The 19,459-nt window shown below is 35.9% G+C and overlaps 1 protein-coding gene across 8 annotated transcripts in view; it reads left to right on the forward strand.

Annotated features, from left to right (window-relative positions):
* The window catches only part of fcho2 (FCH and mu domain containing endocytic adaptor 2), a 47,200-nt gene that overhangs the window by 9,962 nt on the left and 17,779 nt on the right, over window positions 1-19,459 (forward strand). For 7 of the 8 annotated variants that reach the window (XM_047809110.1, XM_047809113.1, XM_047809111.1 and 4 more), the window contains exons 3-15: window positions 1,898-1,972; window positions 5,238-5,379; window positions 7,330-7,482; window positions 7,664-7,768; window positions 7,873-7,971; window positions 10,200-10,296; window positions 12,071-12,115; window positions 15,952-16,024; window positions 16,191-16,215; window positions 16,564-16,620; window positions 16,738-16,795; window positions 17,376-17,545; window positions 19,389-19,413. In XM_047809110.1, the coding sequence (XP_047665066.1) occupies window positions 1,898-1,972; window positions 5,238-5,379; window positions 7,330-7,482; window positions 7,664-7,768; window positions 7,873-7,971; window positions 10,200-10,296; window positions 12,071-12,115; window positions 15,952-16,024; window positions 16,191-16,215; window positions 16,564-16,620; window positions 16,738-16,795; window positions 17,376-17,545; window positions 19,389-19,413 (1,124 nt within the window). Of the gene's footprint in view, window positions 1-1,897; window positions 1,973-5,237; window positions 5,380-7,329; window positions 7,483-7,663; window positions 7,769-7,872; window positions 7,972-10,199; window positions 10,297-12,070; window positions 12,117-15,951; window positions 16,025-16,190; window positions 16,216-16,563; window positions 16,621-16,737; window positions 16,796-17,375; window positions 17,546-19,388; window positions 19,414-19,459 lie in introns of all 8 variants that reach the window. The other variant, XM_047809112.1, reaches the window with a different exon arrangement.

Consider the following 19,459-nt stretch of genomic DNA (forward strand, 5'->3'; position numbering starts at 1 on the left):
AGATATGCTAGGATTCTTTTATTTACCAAATGTGGGAACATTTAGAGGGGAGTGAGGAAGAAACAATAATGAAGCTGGTTTGTTAAACGCTGGTCTGCAGGGGTCTTTCTTAGGGTTGGCAGTACTGTGGTTATGTGAGGACTGGGCTTTTAGTCACCACATTCCACATTTCTCCTCCAAAGATGATGGTTCACCACCATCCTTTCAGGTTTTTAAAAATGTGTTGGACAGAGGAACGGAGAAAGTGGCAAGGAGAAGATTTAGGCAAAATAAAACAGCAGAAAGTTTCCAAGGTTTGTGATAATTTCAAACTAAACCTCCATGCAGAAAACACACTGTAGCATCTCATCCAAAACACTTAGTCCTTGTATCAAGTCCACTGAGCGGAGTCGACACAAGGTAACCTTAGTGTTTACATTTAGCCTAAATCGTTATGATTTCTAGTTGAAATAAAGGTTCGTAAAATTGTTAGAATTTAGGGAAGTGTGAATGAAGCCAATACATAGAGGTTTTTGAAGGTAACCTGTTCCAGAGCACAGACAACCTACGACTGTGAGAAAAACCTCAGTTTTCAATGACATAAAAATGAAGCAAAGCGCCAAGACAATTTTGGAGTAGTAATGATTTTGATACAAGTCATTACATTTTTTTAGTGGCCTAGCCAAAGCCCTGACCTAAACTAATAGAACATCTTTAGAGAGACAGAAAGATGACAATTCTCAGATGCACTTAAGGGGATCAGTCAAGAAGAATGGCGAACTGACTAAACCAGGTGTGCAATGAAGCTCAACCAAAATTGATGTGGAAATTGCTGCCAAAGGTGATAAAGGGTCTGAGTACTCACTAAAATGATGCTTTTTTATTTTATTATTTTTTTGTAGATTATTGTTATTGATTATAAACTCACTCTACGTGACAGTTCTTGTCCTAGAGAATTATAGCAAGCTCTCATAATACTTCCAAGATATCAGCATTTGCCTTGTTAACTAAACTTAAATTAGACATTTTATTTAAATATAAATCTTTGTGACCAGTATGTTTAGAATCAACATCTACTGTTTTAATAGCAATTGTTAACATTTGCCACTGTTGGAAAATCCTTCTCTTGTTTCTTTTGTAAATCTATAACTTAAAAAATACATTAAGAATAAATTAAGATTTGTGTTCTCTTTGAGAGAAAATATTTTATATGTTTATTATTCTAAGAAAGCATACCCAATCAGGAATTGAATCATTCTTAACCCTGGCCAAGGGTTAGGAATTTAATTAGCTACGTCTCACCTTAAAGGATAACCTTGCACATATATTATAAACTCTGTTTCTGTTGTGTTTTTGTTTACATTGCCATGTGCCATTTTTTTATTTCCTGCCCTGTCTCAGTTCCTCTCCTGCCAATGGTTGGTGCCCTAAATGTTTCTGGATTATGCTCACCTGTTTTGTATTAGGTCATTAAGTCACCCTGTTTAAGCCCGTAAGATCTTACGTTTTTGCCATAGGTTTTATGCTATGCAAACTAAATGGATTTCTGTCCTTGGATCAGCATTCACCCCTTACTTGTGACATGTTTATGTATGTTGTGCTTATTTGATTCTCTTATAACCACTCTTTCTCTTATTTCTATTATCAGTTGTTGTTTTTTATGTAAAAAAAAAAGTAAGAGCTGAATAATTCACTAATTTTCTGCTAAACTGCTAAACCAACATTTGTACCATGTTCAGCCTTGTTCAAAATAATAGAGTGCAGGTTTAAGCAACTGTATTGTTAGAGCAAGTAAAAACAGATTTTTCTAGGTTTATTATAAAACTAATATATTTCCCCATGCTTGTTCGTGTTTGCTTTGAAATCAGTGTGGTAATAAATTTCCCCAGGAGTGACTGTGAATATGATGTGTCTACAGGGCTACAATTGAGGAGACCTACTCCAGAGCAATAACCAAACTGGCCAAGACTGCTAGCAATTTCTCTCAGTTGGGGTAGGTCTTTGTATGTTTGTCTTGTGTTGTGTCATGTGCGTGTTTATGACTAAGGGAGAAATGGTTTCACTTAAATTCCTTACATTTAACTTAATGGCTATTTCTAAAGGCACATAGTCAAACGTCTAAGGCTGTAATATAAAACTGATATCGTTTTAGTGCTCAAACTATTGTATCTGTTGTGAGATTATTTCATTTATAAATTCTAAATTCAAATGGTCATTTGCATAACATTATATACACCTGATTCCATGTGAAACTTTTTGTCAAACTTCTAGTCTGTGATATTGTAGATGTTTTTCAAATGGAGATCTGTGGTAAGATGGTCGGTGCAGTGGCAAACTGGCAGCAAAAGAAATGGCAAAACTCTCGAAAAATCCAATGAAGTGTCTTTTTATTTATGTGAGCCACCATTCTCAGACAGGTGTGAAAGAAGCCAAAGCAAACTTTCCATTGAAAAATCAAAATTTACCAAAAAATAAACAAATAAAAAAAAACTATTCAAAGTACAACTCAACACTTAACAAAACACAAAAGGGAATAACAAAATTGTTGGCTACTGTTCCAACAAACACCCCTCTACCTCTGCAGCATTTCCTTTGTCTTTTAATCATCCTGGTCCCCTCCCTTCAGATTCAAACGGGCCAATCATAACACTCCATTTGTTAGCAACACTATGTTTCTAGATCTTAACACTTTACAAGTCACACCCAAAATAAAGTCTACCTGTAATCAAAGGCACTATCATTTAACAAAATCACTGAAATCTCTACATACAATACATTTATAATCTTTGCATGCTTGATCGGATGACTCCTCCCCTTCAGGATGCTATAACACTGGCTTCCTGTTCGCGGGCCACTCCCTTTTAGGCCTTTCCTGAATCGGCAAGACAAATATTCACATTAATACAACCATTTATTGATTTCACCTTACTTTGGATGTTACTAGCAGTCAACATGGAATGTGCACCTTTCATGTGACTGCTCCAATAGTAAACCAAACAAAATAAAGAACTTGCCAAATTGTATTGGGTCTTTATTTAACTTAAACTGTGTGTGCCACATCACAAGATCGTTGTTTAGGCAACAGTTGAAAACTTCCATCTAATAATATTTGAACATATCTACTACAGTTTTTAGGTTAGTTACATTCTACAAATTTGAGGCACACTAGACAGAGTAGCAGGATCTGTTATAAATCTGGGACGCTCTGGGATGGTCTTTCTCCAAGTTTCTGTTATTTTTACAGTAGCAGTACAATGCATAAAATGTATGCAGATACAGGTCATAATACATCAAAGCCATGTACAACAACGTACAGCAATGACAGGTTTTGATCATGGCATTGATGTTGGTAACAGAAGTGCTTGTTTAATCGCTTTTCTTATTAGAATTATTGAAGAGGAGAACAAAAATAATTGTGTGATTGATAGATCTGTGACTGGAGCTACTAGGCTGATGAGATGTCACAGGAAATGGGTTCAAGCTTTTTTCTTGTTGTCTAATGGTGTCCTGCTAAATAAATAATAGTTGTTTAAACACTTAATAGCTCTGAATGTCTGCTGTTGTTTTGAGCTCTGAATTTTTTATTTGTAAAGATTACATTAATTAAAAAAAATAAATAATAATAACAAGAAAAAAGAAAATTAACCTCCATAACGACCAGAGAGCTGTCTTAGGGAAAAGCCATTTTAAAGCTGAGAAAAAAAGGAAAACCTGTGATCATGTTCTATCATTGCACAAGCATTAAGCATAGCTTTTAAGAAAAAATTAACTGTCTTAAAAAACAGGTCAGCCAAGGTAAATAGCAGCAGGTGATGGCAGAATCATTGTAAGAGATAAACAGTCAACAGTCAACCTCAACATGGCAGATACCTGTGATAAAGATGAAGGTATCACAATTAGAAATGTTGGCCAATGTACAAAGAAAATGCACTCAGTCTTACTGGGAGGGTATCTCTGTCGATCTATCGAACTAGGAGGAAGCTTTTACACTGGCCAAGTCAATGACCCTTCACCTGCTTGACATTGCATTTGACCTGGTAATTGTAGGGAAACCCTTCTGTATTTAAACAAACACCTGGAACAAGTTTGGGCAAAGGCCTAGAAAAGCATCACAAAATAAGAAGAATTCAACAGTTTGGTGATGTCAGTAGCCAAGTTTCCATCCAGGTTTTGCACTGTTCTGTTATAAAAAAAAGTGAAGATGCCTTTAAAGTGAAATTTGCTGTCTTGTTTCAGTCTTAGTAAAATGACCATACATTGTTGTAAATATGCTGTGTGCACCGCTGAGTAAATAACAAATAATGCATTATATTAGGCTGAATGTAGCAGAGGCCACTGAAATTCTTTGAGGACATTCTTAAATGCTTGATAAGAATGAAAAATACATGAAAAATGCTTAACATGGCCTATTACGCTAAAACAATGATCAGGGAAAATAGTTTTTCTCTCACCTTTCTCTTATCGTAACTGCTATCTATGGCTAAGATCATTAATAATTAAGGTTTAATAACCAGAATCCAAGTGGAAAGATAACATTTTAATTTAAAGTGTTTTCTGCCCCAGAGAAAACCATTAAAAAGAAAATGCTTAACATGACTTATTTCATTAAACAGTCATTTAAAAAAAAACTAATTGAGTATACACCTTTTTGATGATGCAAACTATAAAAAGGTAATTTTGAGTAAGTTCTAAGACTGAAATCTGTTTTTTTTTTTTCCAGATCATTTCTGCTTTGCATTCAGAATATGGTCTTGTCTGATTGCCTGTACAAAGTATGCTTTATTAATATGGTTTTACTTAAAATTATAATAAGAAAAAAAATTCTTTCTACTTGTACCGTGGTGTCTTTGTCTTACTAAAAAACATGTCTATGATAAGAGAAACATGAGAAATACAGTAGGTTGGATGGGACATGCGTCTCTGTTGCCCCAACTGATGGCTTCCACGATTACATCAACCACAAAGCCATCTGTTGTTCTCCAGGCACTTGTTGCTCTGTTTCTCTGTGTAACACAGTAACTGCCTAGTTGTATAATCTGTGTGTGATATGCTTTAGTATTACATCAAGAGAGTACTTGTGTACTGTAATGCAGGGTTTGGTGGTATTCTGGTGAAAGTGGTATAACACATAGCAAACTGTGAGCATTAAGAGTATACATAATTCCTATGGATTGTTTGCCCTGTCTAAAGTATTGTTTGTATAAATAGACTGTTTATATTTTAAGTGTGATGGTTTTAAAAATTCACTTCTCCTACAGGACATTTGCACCAGTATGGGATGTGTTTAAGGTGTCAACAGAAAAGCTGTCTGTCTGTCATATGGACCTTGTGCGCAAATTGCAAGAACTCATCAAGGAGGTGCAGAAATATGCAGAGGAACAGACCAAAGCCCATAAAAAGGTACTGTTTCTAGTTCAAATTTTGTTAACCAAAAACATATACTTTTGTTTTTGAGACAGGATTGGTATAATTAATTAGGTAGAACTAAAGTAAACTTAAAGTTTACTTTAACATATGTGTACTGTTTATCCATTGTTAACAGATTTAATTAGCAATAATAGCTCCAATAAAATGAGGACAATGCAATAAAGCCAGAATAACACAAGTCAAATGCAAAATGGTTTAAGGATAAATCTCTAGATGGGATTGTAACAGAGTTCTTCTAACTAAATAGCTCCTTGTGTATATTCCATCTACTTTTTTGTCATGACATATCAGGTCAGAGCACCCTGCTACAGAATATACACACAAATGAAAAGAACTAGCATAAAGAGAACAAGACAGATATTAAGCATAAAAACATAAAGGAAAATCAAATAATTCATCATTTCCTTGATTATATAAAATGTGCGTTCATAACCATTCCATATATAACCCATCCATTGGGCAGTCACTTAGCTTTAAGGCATGCTATCAATTTAATTCATTATCCAACTAAGAGTCAGAATAATCCAAAATGTTCCAAGCATACCTTTAAACCAAATATCATAATTTTTTGTCATAATCTCAGGTGTCAACATGACTCATTGTGATGTTAACAATACATAAAAGTATGTGCAAATGCATTTTAAAGCATATACAGTTATGTATAAAAAATTACCGTATCCTTGGAATGTAATAAAAACTTAAAACATAAACATAGTTTTGTAAAAAAAAAAAAAAAAAACATAAAACAAGAACTAAAAACAACAATAACTGAGAAAAGTATACTGACAACAATCAGCTCAAGATGTGTGCAAAACTGGGTGAGGAAAAACTGTGTGTGTGTGTGTGTGTGTGTGTGTGTGTGTGTGTGTGTGTGTGTGTATATAGTTATCTATATATATATATATATATATATATATATATATATATATATATATATATATATATATATATATATATGTATGTATATGTATATGTATTTTTTTTTGTTGTTGTTTAACCATGACATGATTCTTCCCTTTTTTAAATTGCTTTATAATTTCTTTTTTGACAAATACTTAATAGCATGTTTGGATCTGATTCACTCAAAATGTGGTCCACATTGCTACTAAACCAGTAGCACTGCGGGCAGGTTGAACCAAGTTAGCCAGTTAATGCCCATTATAGGCAACTCCTTATAAGAATGTAATCTTGCTATCTACTGTTAAATAGTTTCTTAATGCACCCTTTCATGTGGACCCAAAAACGATGTGTATCTAAGCCACACTTAAAAATGTGAGATTATCACTACATCAAGAAGTCAAATCAACTGACATTTATTTTACAGAAAATACCAAATGCACACTTTGACCACAAAAATGCTTAATGATTATGTACCTTTGATCGAATATGCTGGATATTAAAAAGATCTGAAGTGGGATTTCTTTGCTTGCTAGAAGACGGAAAACAATAAGCATCTCCTGAAAAAAAAGAAAAAAAAACTGCATTATGAAATAAAAAAAAAATGAAACAAACAAAATAGACAGCCCGAAATATTGAGGAGAAGGGAAAAATCAAACCCTTTGATTTAAACACAACACTGGCATGAAACTCTCGATAAACAAAAAAAACAAACAAACAGATATTGTGAGCTGCAAATCACTTTATTTTTGTCCAGCTTAAAGCTGGAGATGACATTTAAATTATAGACCCTGCTAGACAATGCATTAATTTGAATTTATCTGCAATACTGGTTTGAAAAATAAAACACTAAATCAGAACCTTTTTTTCACGTCAGTGGATCCTTGTCTGTAAGTCATGCAGACATTCAGTAGTAATTGAAATTAAGGTACATTAACTGTTTTACCATTTTGATTCAGAGCACAGAGACCTCAATTGCTTGACCTGAAGTATTGAACTCGGGTAATCTCATAACCTTTATATTAGACTAAGGAGGAAGTGGCACCCACGCTGGAGGCTGTCCAAAACATCCAAAGTGTATCCCAAGCATTACAAAAAAGTAAAGAAAACTACAACAGCAAGATTCTGGAGCAGGAACGCATGCGCAAAGAGGGTTCCACTCAGAGAGACCTTGATAAGGTATAAGCACATACACTCGAGTGCCATATATAAGTGTTTGGACTAATAACACATACTTGGATATTAAGACACCTGTCCACACGTCCTGTATATGCTTTTAACAGAAAATGGAAATGCGTATATGCACCTACTGACCTTGAAAATAATGAGAACAAATAAAATGTCTGTTGTGTATGTTCAGGCTGGGCTAAAGGTAAAGAAAGCCAGAGAAATATACAAGTCCTATGTAGAGAAATACGCCAGCACAAAGACTGAATTTGAGCAAAAAATGGAAGATACAGCACAGGTATGTATGGTTGCGCAATTGTGTATTTATGGTTTTCCCCCCAATAATAGACTCAATTTAATCTCTTCTCCTCTGACCTGTTATCCGTGTATGTGTTAAAACAGAAGTTTCAGGACATTGAAGAAAGCCATATTGTCCAAATGAAGGAGATTATACGGTCATATTCTCACTTGATTGAGGATACACACACACAAATTGGAGAGGTGAGTACACACAGACTTAGACACTACAATGGTTTTTAAACCCTTTCCACATGAGCCCAAGTCTTTTTTTTTCCCACTCGCACACTACCCAACCTATAGATCAACACCCAGTTATATAATAATAATAAGAAGAAGAATATGAAAAAGAAAAAAGTACAAAGAGTAGTAAGAATAACAATATTGAAAAATAACATTTAATAACAATTAAGTTGGCATGGTGGATAAGTCAGCAATTTGACTGCCAACCAGTTTAGTGTGGATAGGATAGAAGTGATGTTTTCATACCTTCTGGTTCTTGAACTCTAGATGCTGAATTCATGACTAACTGGAGCTTGTTTCTGGCTTCGTGTGGTCCTAGTTACATGTGTTCTGGTCTTCTCAGATTAAAGTATGAGGAAGTAAATAGGCATCCATTGTCTAACGTCTTTTACCTATTCTTTAACTTTATTAAGCTGGTGCCTCTCAGCCAGTGTTGTGTAAAGTAATAGAAAGCAATACTTGAGTAAATGTACAAGTATCGTACTAGAAAAAGACTTTGGTAGAAGTGAAAGTCACCTTTTAGAATACTACTCAAGTAAAAGTCTTAAAGTATCTGATATTTACTGTACTTAAGTATCAAAAGTAATTTTCTGATATTTAATGTACTTAAGTATTTGAAGTAAAAGTAAAAAGTAAAATTTCAGTGATTTTCGGTAGGCTTAAGAGCAGGGGCAGTTCTAGGATTTCATCTTTAGGGGTTTTAGCCCTCGGTGAGAATTTAAAACAAGAAGAGTTTTATATTATATATTATATGACTACATAGTAAGCCAAAAGCTATGGTATTATTAAATGGCAAAAGTCCTTCCATCCATCCATCCATTTTCTACCGCTTATTCGGGACCGGGCCGCGGGGGCAGCAGTCTAAGCAGGGATGCTCAGACTTCCCTCTCCCCAGATACTTCCTCCAGCTCTTCCGGGGGAATACCGAGGCGTTCCCAGGCCAGCTGAGAGACATAGTCCCTCCAGGGTGTCCTAGGTCTTCCCCGGGGCCTCCTCCCGGTTGGACATGCCCGGAACACCTCCCCAGGAAGGCGTCCAGGAGGCATCCGGAACAGATGCCCGAGCCACCTCAGCTGACTCCTCTCGATGTGGAGGAGCAGCGGCTCTATTCTGAGCTCCTCCCGAGTGACTGAGCTTCTCACCCTATCTCTAAGGGAGCGCCCAGCCACCCTGCGGAGGAAACTCATTTCGGCCGCCTGTATCCGGGATCTTGTCCTTTCGGTCATGACCCAAAGCTCATGAGGGTTCAACCATAGGTGAGGGTAGGAACGTAGAGACTGGTAAATAGAGAGCTTTGCCTTGCGGCTCAGCTCTTTCTTGACCACAACAGACCGGTATATCTACTGCATCACTGCAGAAGATACACCGATCCTCATGTCGATCTCCCGCTCCATCCTTCCCTCACTTGTGAACAAGACCCCAAGATACTTAAACTCCTCTACTTGAGGCAGGAGCTCTCCACCAACCTGAAGGGGACAAGCCACCCTTTTCCGGCTGAGAACCATGGCCTCGGATTTGGAGGTGGTGATTCTCATCCCTGCCGCTTCACACTCGGCTGCAAACCATCCCAGTGCACCCTGGAGGTCCTGATTTGAGGAAGCCAACAGGACAACATCATCTGCAAAAAGCAGAGACGAAATCCCCGGCCCCCATACTGCGCCTAGAAATCCTGTCCATATAAATAATGAACAGGACCGGTGACAAAGGGCAGCCCTGCCGGAGTCCAACATGCACCAGGAACAAGTCTGACTTACTGCAGGCAAACTCCTGCTCCGGTCATATAGTATTTTTACTTCGTTACATTACAATACTGCTCTCAGCTTTGCTGAAACAAAAAAGCAGTGGGTCTAAAAGAGAACTTTATGGAACACCAAACTTTACGTCCATTTACATCTATAAACTGATATGACTAGTCAAATAAGAGGGATATTCTGATGTATGAGCACTGATGTTAAGAAAACTGTTGATCACTAGATCAACAGTTTTCTTAACATCAGTGCTCAATCTGGCTCTACTGTGCCATTTTGATGGCTCAAGGGTTCCCATTTTTCTTAAGCCTGGGTTAAACTTTGTACTATAATTCACTTGTTTTTCCTGTAAGCAGAATATAGTAAAATAATAAATGAATGAGTGATTACTATGTACCAATTTATTGTCTAACTATAAGCTCCATTTGTTTCATTGTGAAGGTGCAGAAAGAGTTTGTGATTAACATGGAAAACACATCTTTGGAAAGTCTATTACATAAACTTGCCGAGAACAAAGGGACCGGCAGAGAAAGGCCAGGTAACATCTTGCACACAGACACGCACACAGACAAACACACACTCACACGCACAAACACACACAAACACGCACAATAATACAGACAGGAGTCAAAACCACAAGAAATTTATTGACTTTTTCCAAAATATTTAAGCTTAAATATACCGATATGATGCATACTACAGTTTATTAGTCTCAAGAGAACAACATCACTCCAACACAGTTGTAGACAAGCTTGTAAAATTAAATTTGGTGCAAGCACACACACACACACGCACACATACATACACACACACACACACACACACACACACACACACCTTGATTTGCTTGTGAGGGCCAAAATAACCTAAAAACGTAATACAGTGGGTAGGCTTTTAAATATTTAGGTTGACAGGAAGGTATAGAAGCTATGTGACAAGGCTAAAAACCAAACTCTGACTACACTGCCATATCTCTCTATCTGAAGAAGATTCTGCAAATAAAATTCATCTACTGTAAAGATCCAATATCCAGACTGATCCTTCCACCCTTTCCATTTGCTATTCTGGTGTAAAAAAATATCGCTGGTATTCAGACTGCAAATTCATTCAGGTTAGTCAGATATGTGAAGTAGATAAATAAGGAGCCACACAGTGATCTGTTTCTGCTTTACTTACACACACTAACTGCTACAAGAAACAACTGATCTTGCCTAAAGTCAGAAATTTTCAATTTCAATTTTCAACTCTTGGCTGTTGACGTACACAATTGGCCACACGTTGTTTGCATATGAAAATGTTACATGATTTCGTGAAAATAGTGTGTCAAAGGTGTGTGCTTTAAAGCTGGAGACATTTTCAGCTCATAAGTGAGCATGTTTTCTGATATTTCAGATATGTTCTATGGACACAAAGATAACACAAAATGCATTTGATATTGTTTTATAAAGACAGAAATGCATTCTACAAAAGAAAGATAACATCGGACAAATGGTTAGAACACCGGCTATAATTTTTTATAGTGATTGTGTTAGTCTAGCTGCTGATAGCATGAACTATATATTGCAGTGAGTAAGAACATGCAGAGAAACTAATAGTGCATCAGTTGTGACTTGCTTGTTCTCAGGGTTTACAGAGCGGCTACTGTATCCTTGTGATATCAGCTGCAGTATATTCTTTTAATTTTTTGGGAATGTTAAAAAAAGACAAAAATGTCCCCAATGCAGTCTTTTTTCAGCTCCAGTAGTGGGGAAAAAAAAGAGTCTTTGTTGCATGTAAAAACTAAAATATTTGCTCCAGCCATCTGCCCTCTCTTTACTCTTAGTCACAGAAGTAGGTCTATTTTCTTTTATTCATTCTTTTATTTCTGACATTTAGAAAAAAGATGTTTTAATGTCTTTCCTTTTATTCGGTTTAAACAATTATTCACAGAAAACTTTTGATGAAAATAGCTTGTGCTTTAGGCTACTGATAATATATAATGAATTGATAAAATGAATTCATATGTTTTCATTAAATTGAACAGCATTTTAATAAAAATGTGTAGTTTGTTTATTGTTTCAAAAAAAGGATGGATTTTAAAATGTACTTTCATTGTATGGCTTTTTTTTTATTTAATTTTTACATTAAAAATTGCAAAATTGTAATTTTTCAGCAGTTCCCCCAAGAAAGTACGTACAGTCGTCTGTATTCAAATTAATCTATCATTATGTGTATTTCTGAATTGTATGGAATTTTAAATTGCATGGCCTCAACCAAATACATTTCAAAACTTCACCACCTCCTAATTTTATATTTGCTGTGTATTCTTACAGGACCCATTGACTTTGAAGAATGTACTGTTTCTCTTACTACGGAAGGTATGTCACTTTTTTATTGTTAATTGGCTTAAAGCAGTACAGGAGACATCTGGAAACTAATATTTCTTTTTGCTTCATCAACAAAAGCAACAGACAGGGCAAACAAAAATACAATTTGCCCTTTGCACAAAGCAGTTGATGAGATTCAAGATATTATTTGTCACATACAAAGTTATATACAGTATACAACCTGCATGTCATCTAAGTTTAAGAGCCACGACGCGGTAATAGAATGTGATGTGCAGTATGTTATGGTTAAGAAAGTGCAAATATTCCAGAATGAAAAGTGATATATTTAACAAGCAGGTGAGTTACAGTAAAGTAGTTAGTAATAAGTAGAGAAGTAACAGTAAAGAGCAGTGTGCAAAATTGCAGTGAGTTTTTATGGAAATGTGTCTTTTTGGTATCCTAAGGGATTTTTTAATTTGGACATGTGTTAAGCTCGAGGGCTCTGAGCTTGGAGACCAGCCTGTGTGGGTAGAATTGAAGGCTGAAAACAGCAGCCTCCCATAATTCACCTTATTGTTGTCGGTGTGGGTGAGGCTGGTGTGGAGGATGTGAGAGATACCATACATGGTAGGCAAACCTGGAGTGTGTTAATAGTGTCAGGGATGGAGGAACAATTTAAATTTTAAAGGAATCTCTCAAAAACCTTCATGACTATCAAGGTGAGGGATTCAGGACTATAGTCATTTAGGCAAGAGTACTTTTTTTTTTAAAGCCTGTTGGCTTCACCTCAGTGGATCTGTTGTGGTCCACAGTCTTATCTGTGACTCATTAAAGATAGAGGCGAACAAGACAGTAAGCTGGTAGGTGCGGAATCTCAGTACAAAGCCAGAAATGCCAGGCTGATTTTCTGATATTCACACACTTCAACGCCTTCCAAATCCTGTGTTGTGAGAATTGTGCACTCATTTTCAGCAGAGCTGGCTAATGCGAGCATAGTTAATCTTGAAGCATGTAAGGAATATATTCAGCTCATCTGCAAGAGAAGAGTCAGCATTGACCACAGCAGTAGATAAAGACACTGATTGTTCTCAGTGCCTGTTACATGCGGCAGTCGGGAGACATTGAGCTGGAAATGAGACTCCACGTGCCCCCTGTACCAGAGTTTATGGAATTTCACTGAATGTTGGCAAGTGTAGCATGTTGATTTGTACTTGTTTATGTTCCCTGACATGAGCCGTGTAGTATATGCTGATGTAAGCATGTTCACAGCAGACGAAAAAGATCATCTTTTCATTGGCTAGCAGACTTGTGTACATTTGGTGTACATCTTTTAAATACTGCATGTGTGACAATCTGGGGAAACCTGCTGTGGTTGAAAACTGATGCCATCTATGCATTACGCATTACATACGTCCTCTTTCCAAATTACATTCTGGTGCCATCTCATGGAATTCAGCAGCAATTATTTCAGCACTGATGTAGAAGTCATGTGAAGAGCAAGACTCAATTTAAATTCTGTGTGGTAAATTTAGATTAACTTGGTTAGGTGTGCCTTTAAACTGTCCGGACATGTAAATAATTTTTAAAATTTACATTTTTTTTTGCCCATTATTTAATTTAAGTTCTACCCAGGGCATGTCAACAATTTTTGGCCATTTTTTTATGGCCAGTTTTTCAATGCCCATAATCTACACAAATTATGTATAAACTTACATAGCTTCTTATTTAACAACTTATTAAAACTTGATTAGCCCCAATTAACAAGGCTCTGATAATATAACATTTTTAATACATAGAAACCTATTTTGTAATAATATATGCACTATTGGATAACATTATACTGACTGCAATTTTTAATGAGCGCAGTGCTTTGCTTAATTACATATTTTTGCTGCTGAATTAGCCCGCTGGAGGTTTACTGCAGAGGAAAAGTAAGATAGAGCAGTATCTACAAGAGATAAAGTTTCATTTTCTTCTATTATGAACAAGCATTTAATCATTTTAGTGGAAATGTTGTAAAGGTATTTTATTTACAGTGTGGGGGGAAAAAATTGTTTGCCTTTGCCCACTGACAAAGAAATGATATTTCTATCATTTTAATGGTAGGTTTATTCTAACAGTGACAGACAAAATAACAAAAAAAAATCCAGAAAAACGTATTCCAATATAGTTATAAATTGATTTGCATTTTAATGAGTGAAATGAGTATTTGATCCCCTATCAATCAGCAAGATTTCTGGCTCCCAGGTGTCTTTTATACAGGTAATGAGCTGAGATTAGGAGCACTCAGGGATGGGTATTTCAGCATGACAATGACACAAAACACATGGCCAAGGCAACAAAGGAGTGGCTCAAGAAAAAGCACATTTAGGTCCTGGAGTGGCCTAGCCACTCTCCAAACCTTAATCCCATAGAAAATCTGTGGAGGGAGCTGAAAGTTCGAGTTACCAAATGTCAGACTCGAAACTTGGAGAGGATCTGCAAAATGAAGTGTAACATAATCCCTCCTGAGACGTGTGCAAACCTGGTGGCCAACTACAAGAAACGTCTGACCTCCGTGATTGCTAACAAGGGTTTTGCCACCAAGAACTAAGTCATGTTTTACGAAGGGATCAAATAATTTTTTCATGCAATAAAATGCAAATCAACTTTTTTGTTGTTGTTGTTATTCTGTCTCTTACTGATTTAAATAAACCTAACATTAAAATTATAGACTGATCATTTTTTGCCACTGGGCAAACATCAGCAGGTGTTATAATTATTTTCCTCACTGTATCTTTTAAGGTATATGTTATTAATACAGTAACAGTGTTTGATGGTAGGTTGCAAGTTAAAATGACTTTATGCAGCATTTCAGCATGTAGTACAGTGAGCTCTCAAATGCAATACAGTGAGTAGCTGTTCTAATTACATCTAATTACATAATGTTTAAGAAAAAAGTGAAATATGTGGCCCACAGGCCTTGATTTAGTTTCATTAGAGATTAGAGAGTTTGAGTCATTCTAGCCAAATAGAAAGGAATGTTATTCACCAAGGCCTTAGACAAATGTCTTAGACAGCAGTGTACACAAGTGACAGTACATTGCAAAAAAAAAAATAAAAAATTACCATTGCACAATAGACATACAATTATGTGGGTAAAATAAATACAGTCAGAATGGGACATTAGAATAAATGCAACACAAGTTCTTAAAGAGCACAGTGGTATAATGGGTGTTGATAAGGGCATCATAGTAGTCCCTGATATATAGAACTAAAATTACTCTTGTGTAGTAACTGACAAGTAATACGGACAGTCCTGAGTCTGTATTTGTGTCTTGGGTTTAGCAAAGATTAGGAGACAGTGTTAGTGGAAAGTAGCTGATGTGTGGTGGGGTTGTGTCCATTCAGAGGCAGATACTTAGCTGGTGGTTTATTTACAGAGGGTCCTGACAGCTTGTGGAAAGAAACTCTTCCAGATTTGATGGACTTGTCCTAGACACTAATATATTTCAGGGATTTTTATGGGATAGTTGCTTGTGTCAGCCCCTGTTCTGGTGGCTTTACATCATTTTTTGTGTGTTTGTTGGAGACAGACAAACCTCCATGGTTCATCACTTCTAATTTTCTGATTGTGATTTAATTAACAAAATTAGTAATGGAAAAAAATATGTGCATGTCAGAGAAAGAGAGAGACAGAGAAAGCTTCTTTTTAAAGTATGGTATAACAAGGCCAATTCTTTGTTGTTTTTGTCATACATTTGTCACGCAATTTGGCATCATGTCTGAATGTCTATATAAAGCCCTGCGCAATACGCAGTTCTTTTGCTTTTGCTAAAGATTGTTTGTGTATATTACTGCTGGTCAGAATATGTCTTGACATTGCACTGTATGATTTGTGCTTCTAGGTGCTGCCAAACCTCGAAAGAGAAAGCCCTTTGCAATTCCAGGACGAAGAAAAGACAAGGATACAGATTCCACGTAAAATGAGAACAATTTTTTGTTTTGCATATTGTAGTCAATTACCTAACTAAATAATTTATTGCATTTAGGACTTTGGCTTTATGAATGAACTGTAAATGTTTTCTTTAATACTATCATTAATTTCTTCTTAAAGTAATTATGATTTCTTTTTCCTTTAACTCAGTGAATCTACAGAAGTTGAAACTACTGTAAGTATTCCTTATGTTTTATTTGTGAAACAATGCTTAAATTATACTGATTGTGTTTCCTTTGTTGTTGTTTTTTGTATTATTAGAACTTCATAGTACTTTCATAGTACTTTATTAATTACATAAAAAGTAAATGGGAAAATGTGGGACTATGAGTGCTATAGAAATGAATAAATACAGAGAAATGTAAAATTACATGACATTACAACAAATCTACAGGAATGGTGCATGCAGTAGACTTTTGCTTAGACATTCCTGTTCAGTTTTTTTTTTTAAATATTAAGCTGACCATATCTTGTAATGTACGCATATACTTAAACAGAATTTTTATATTTAACCTTTGAACAGAACACTGCCAATGGAGCTCCCGCCGATAACTATGGACCTATAGATTTTCAAAATGCTGTGAGTTTTGGTCAAAATTGTCTGTGTAATAATGAACAAAATGCATTAATTGTGCTATTGCAATATTTGTTTGAGGAAAAATTAATATAGTGTTTAATCATCACTGTTATGTCCCAGAATGTGCCTCAGGTTGATGAAGAAGGCTTTTGTATCAGACCGGAATTCAATGAAAATGATATCCTTTATCCACATAAGCCCACCTAAAGGTACTCAGGCTCTTCTTATAGTTATTTGTTGTTGTGTGTGCCAATAGCTCTATTCTGTACGCCTCTTATCTTGTAATCACAGTTCATTGTATGGTTCTTGATTTTCACAGTTTATTTTGTTTTAGTTACTGCTTTGGCCATATTGATTACTTCTAGTTATACCTACTGTATGTATTTCTATGTGGTTGTGATGTTGTCATTAGGGGATATATAGGACTGTATATGTTATGGAATCAAAAACACTCCATTATGTGGAGTCCGTCTGAAATTTTCCTTGAAAATATTTGTCATTTCTTCTCTGTTTTTAGTAACATACATGAGCTACAGTACCAAGGTTCTAGTAATTGTACAATATTTTATTCCAAAATATTCCAACTAATTATTTATATCTGTGCATTGCATTACATTTCCCCAAATTTCTAATTAGTTCCCATAAATTCCCGAATTGGAATATTTCCAAAATTCCCCAGATAAAGTTTAATATTTACCAGAAATTTTCTGGATATTTTCTCCCACTTTGCAAACCTATTCCTTAATGATTCCATCCACATACCAAAGACAACTCATCATCCAGTGATTCAGATGAAGAAGATGAGCGCAGAAAATTTCATGTGGAAATCAAACCTGTGCAGCCCAACAGTGGCACACAGCAGCAAAAAGCCTCTATTGACGAGCTGAAGGCTTCTATTGGAAACATAACCCTTTCCCCCTCTACTACGGTAAGACATGTATACAGGGCCACATACAGTATAGACAGAAATACTGGGCATTAAAATATAAGCAGACATTAAGGTGCTAACCACATGCTTCTGTCAAATGCAAAGAATGGAAAGATAAATCTGGAGACAGGATCTCCTAGTAGATTAATAATTTTCAGAAGGAGAAATACAGCAGTATAGTTAGTTTGGATTCGTCCTTGTTACACAATTGTTCTACCATCCTCTCTGACTAAATGTGTGAAAACCGACCTAATACGGCCCCCTCTGAAAGTATTGGTGTTTAGTTTTTCCTAGAAGATGTTGTCTCTAAGCAAAAGTTGAAAATGAGATTATAAATCAGAATTTCAGCTTTCATTTCCTGATGTTGTTAAATAGATGTGTTAAATAAGTTAAAATATGAAGTTCTGCAAAGCCATGATTGAGCAGTTGATGACAAACATTGTAAGAGCTATGAAGAATGTTCCATGAAGCTGCAAGCTTTCCAGAGCAACATTTTCTGCTGCCAATCCAGTCTTTCCTTCTCCACTTACCACCTTCATTTGTGCACAGTTCTAGTTAATTGTTCTGTTGCCAGATTGTGCTGTCTCTCATCTTTCCTCCTTAGTCACTGAAGTCATTTGGAGCAGTCATGATCATCATGATCTATAAATTCAGAGAGTTTAGTTGCAGTGTTTCTTGCTGGTCCTGTCTCAATGATCAGTCGACGTTTCCAGCAGTGCTAACCATCTAGCATATCTTGTTTCTGTTCCTTGACAGGAGTGTTTATATATCATATGGAGAGCTAATGGGAGCTTTTTTCTGAACTGTTTTCTTTAATCTGGGCAGGAATTCTGTAGAGCTTGTTTTTCATTAATGAAATGCCTCCTTGGATTTTTTTTATTCAAGTTAATTCAAGTATCACTTGGTTTTGCATCACATTTAAGTAGTTTAGTGTAATGCAGAATCAAATACTTATTCATCAAAACAGTGTTGGTTGAACCCAGAAAAGAGAGATTTCACCTTAGTCGGGAGAGAAGTGATTTAATATAACAGTTTTTTCTCATTTAGTATCTTTTCACACATTTTTGTTTTGTTCCTATGTTTCGGAAGCAATTAATATGTTATAAAAAGAGTCTAGTAGTCTTTGCACTGGCTATAGCACAGTTTACTTACATTTACATTACCTTAACTTCTTTGTGTATTCTTTATTCCAGTAACCAGAAGCAAGGCTTTTTGCTGTTTTCCTTCATCCTCATCTCACAGATTCTAGCATGACACTGTCTGCATTCTCAGCTGCCTTCTGCTTATTGAACAGACTTGAAAATTCATTGTACTTGTTCTAAATTTGAGCAGCAGTTTTTACCATTGATTTATACATCATCTTATCACATTTGGAATTTTTCACTTTGTTTTTCTGCAATCCAAGTTGTGCATCAAACAGAATCACATCAATTCACCTTTAGAGCCTTGTAACCTAGAGCTTTTCCCCCAAGCTTTTTGCAGATCATATTTACCCCAAATACCACCCTTCTCTGGTTTCATGTTAAAATTGTCATATATTTTTACTGACACAAATTGCGTTTTTTGCTTCCTAGGTTGTTCTTTTGTATTTGTAGTTCATTCCATCCAGCAAATCATCCTTATTGAGGGTTTAAAAGCCTACCCAATATATTAAGTTTTTAGGTTATTTTGGCCCTCACAAACATAGCAAGGGGTGTGTGTATGTGTGTGTGTCTGCGTGCGTGTGTGTGTGTGCGTGTGTGCTTGCACCCTGGGAGGACTGTTTTTTATAAATGTATGTGGAGACACAATGCTTCATGTCCTTTATTTTCATAACTCTTATAATTTGTCTTTTCATTGCCAGATCCACATGAGGAGGAACCAGTCCAGTGAGTAGTTATTCTTTTCCTCCTCCCATCATTCCCATAAAGCTTT

Source organism: Tachysurus fulvidraco, chromosome 26, assembly GCF_022655615.1.
Source record: "Tachysurus fulvidraco isolate hzauxx_2018 chromosome 26, HZAU_PFXX_2.0, whole genome shotgun sequence".
NCBI lineage: Eukaryota > Metazoa > Chordata > Actinopteri > Siluriformes > Bagridae > Tachysurus > Tachysurus fulvidraco.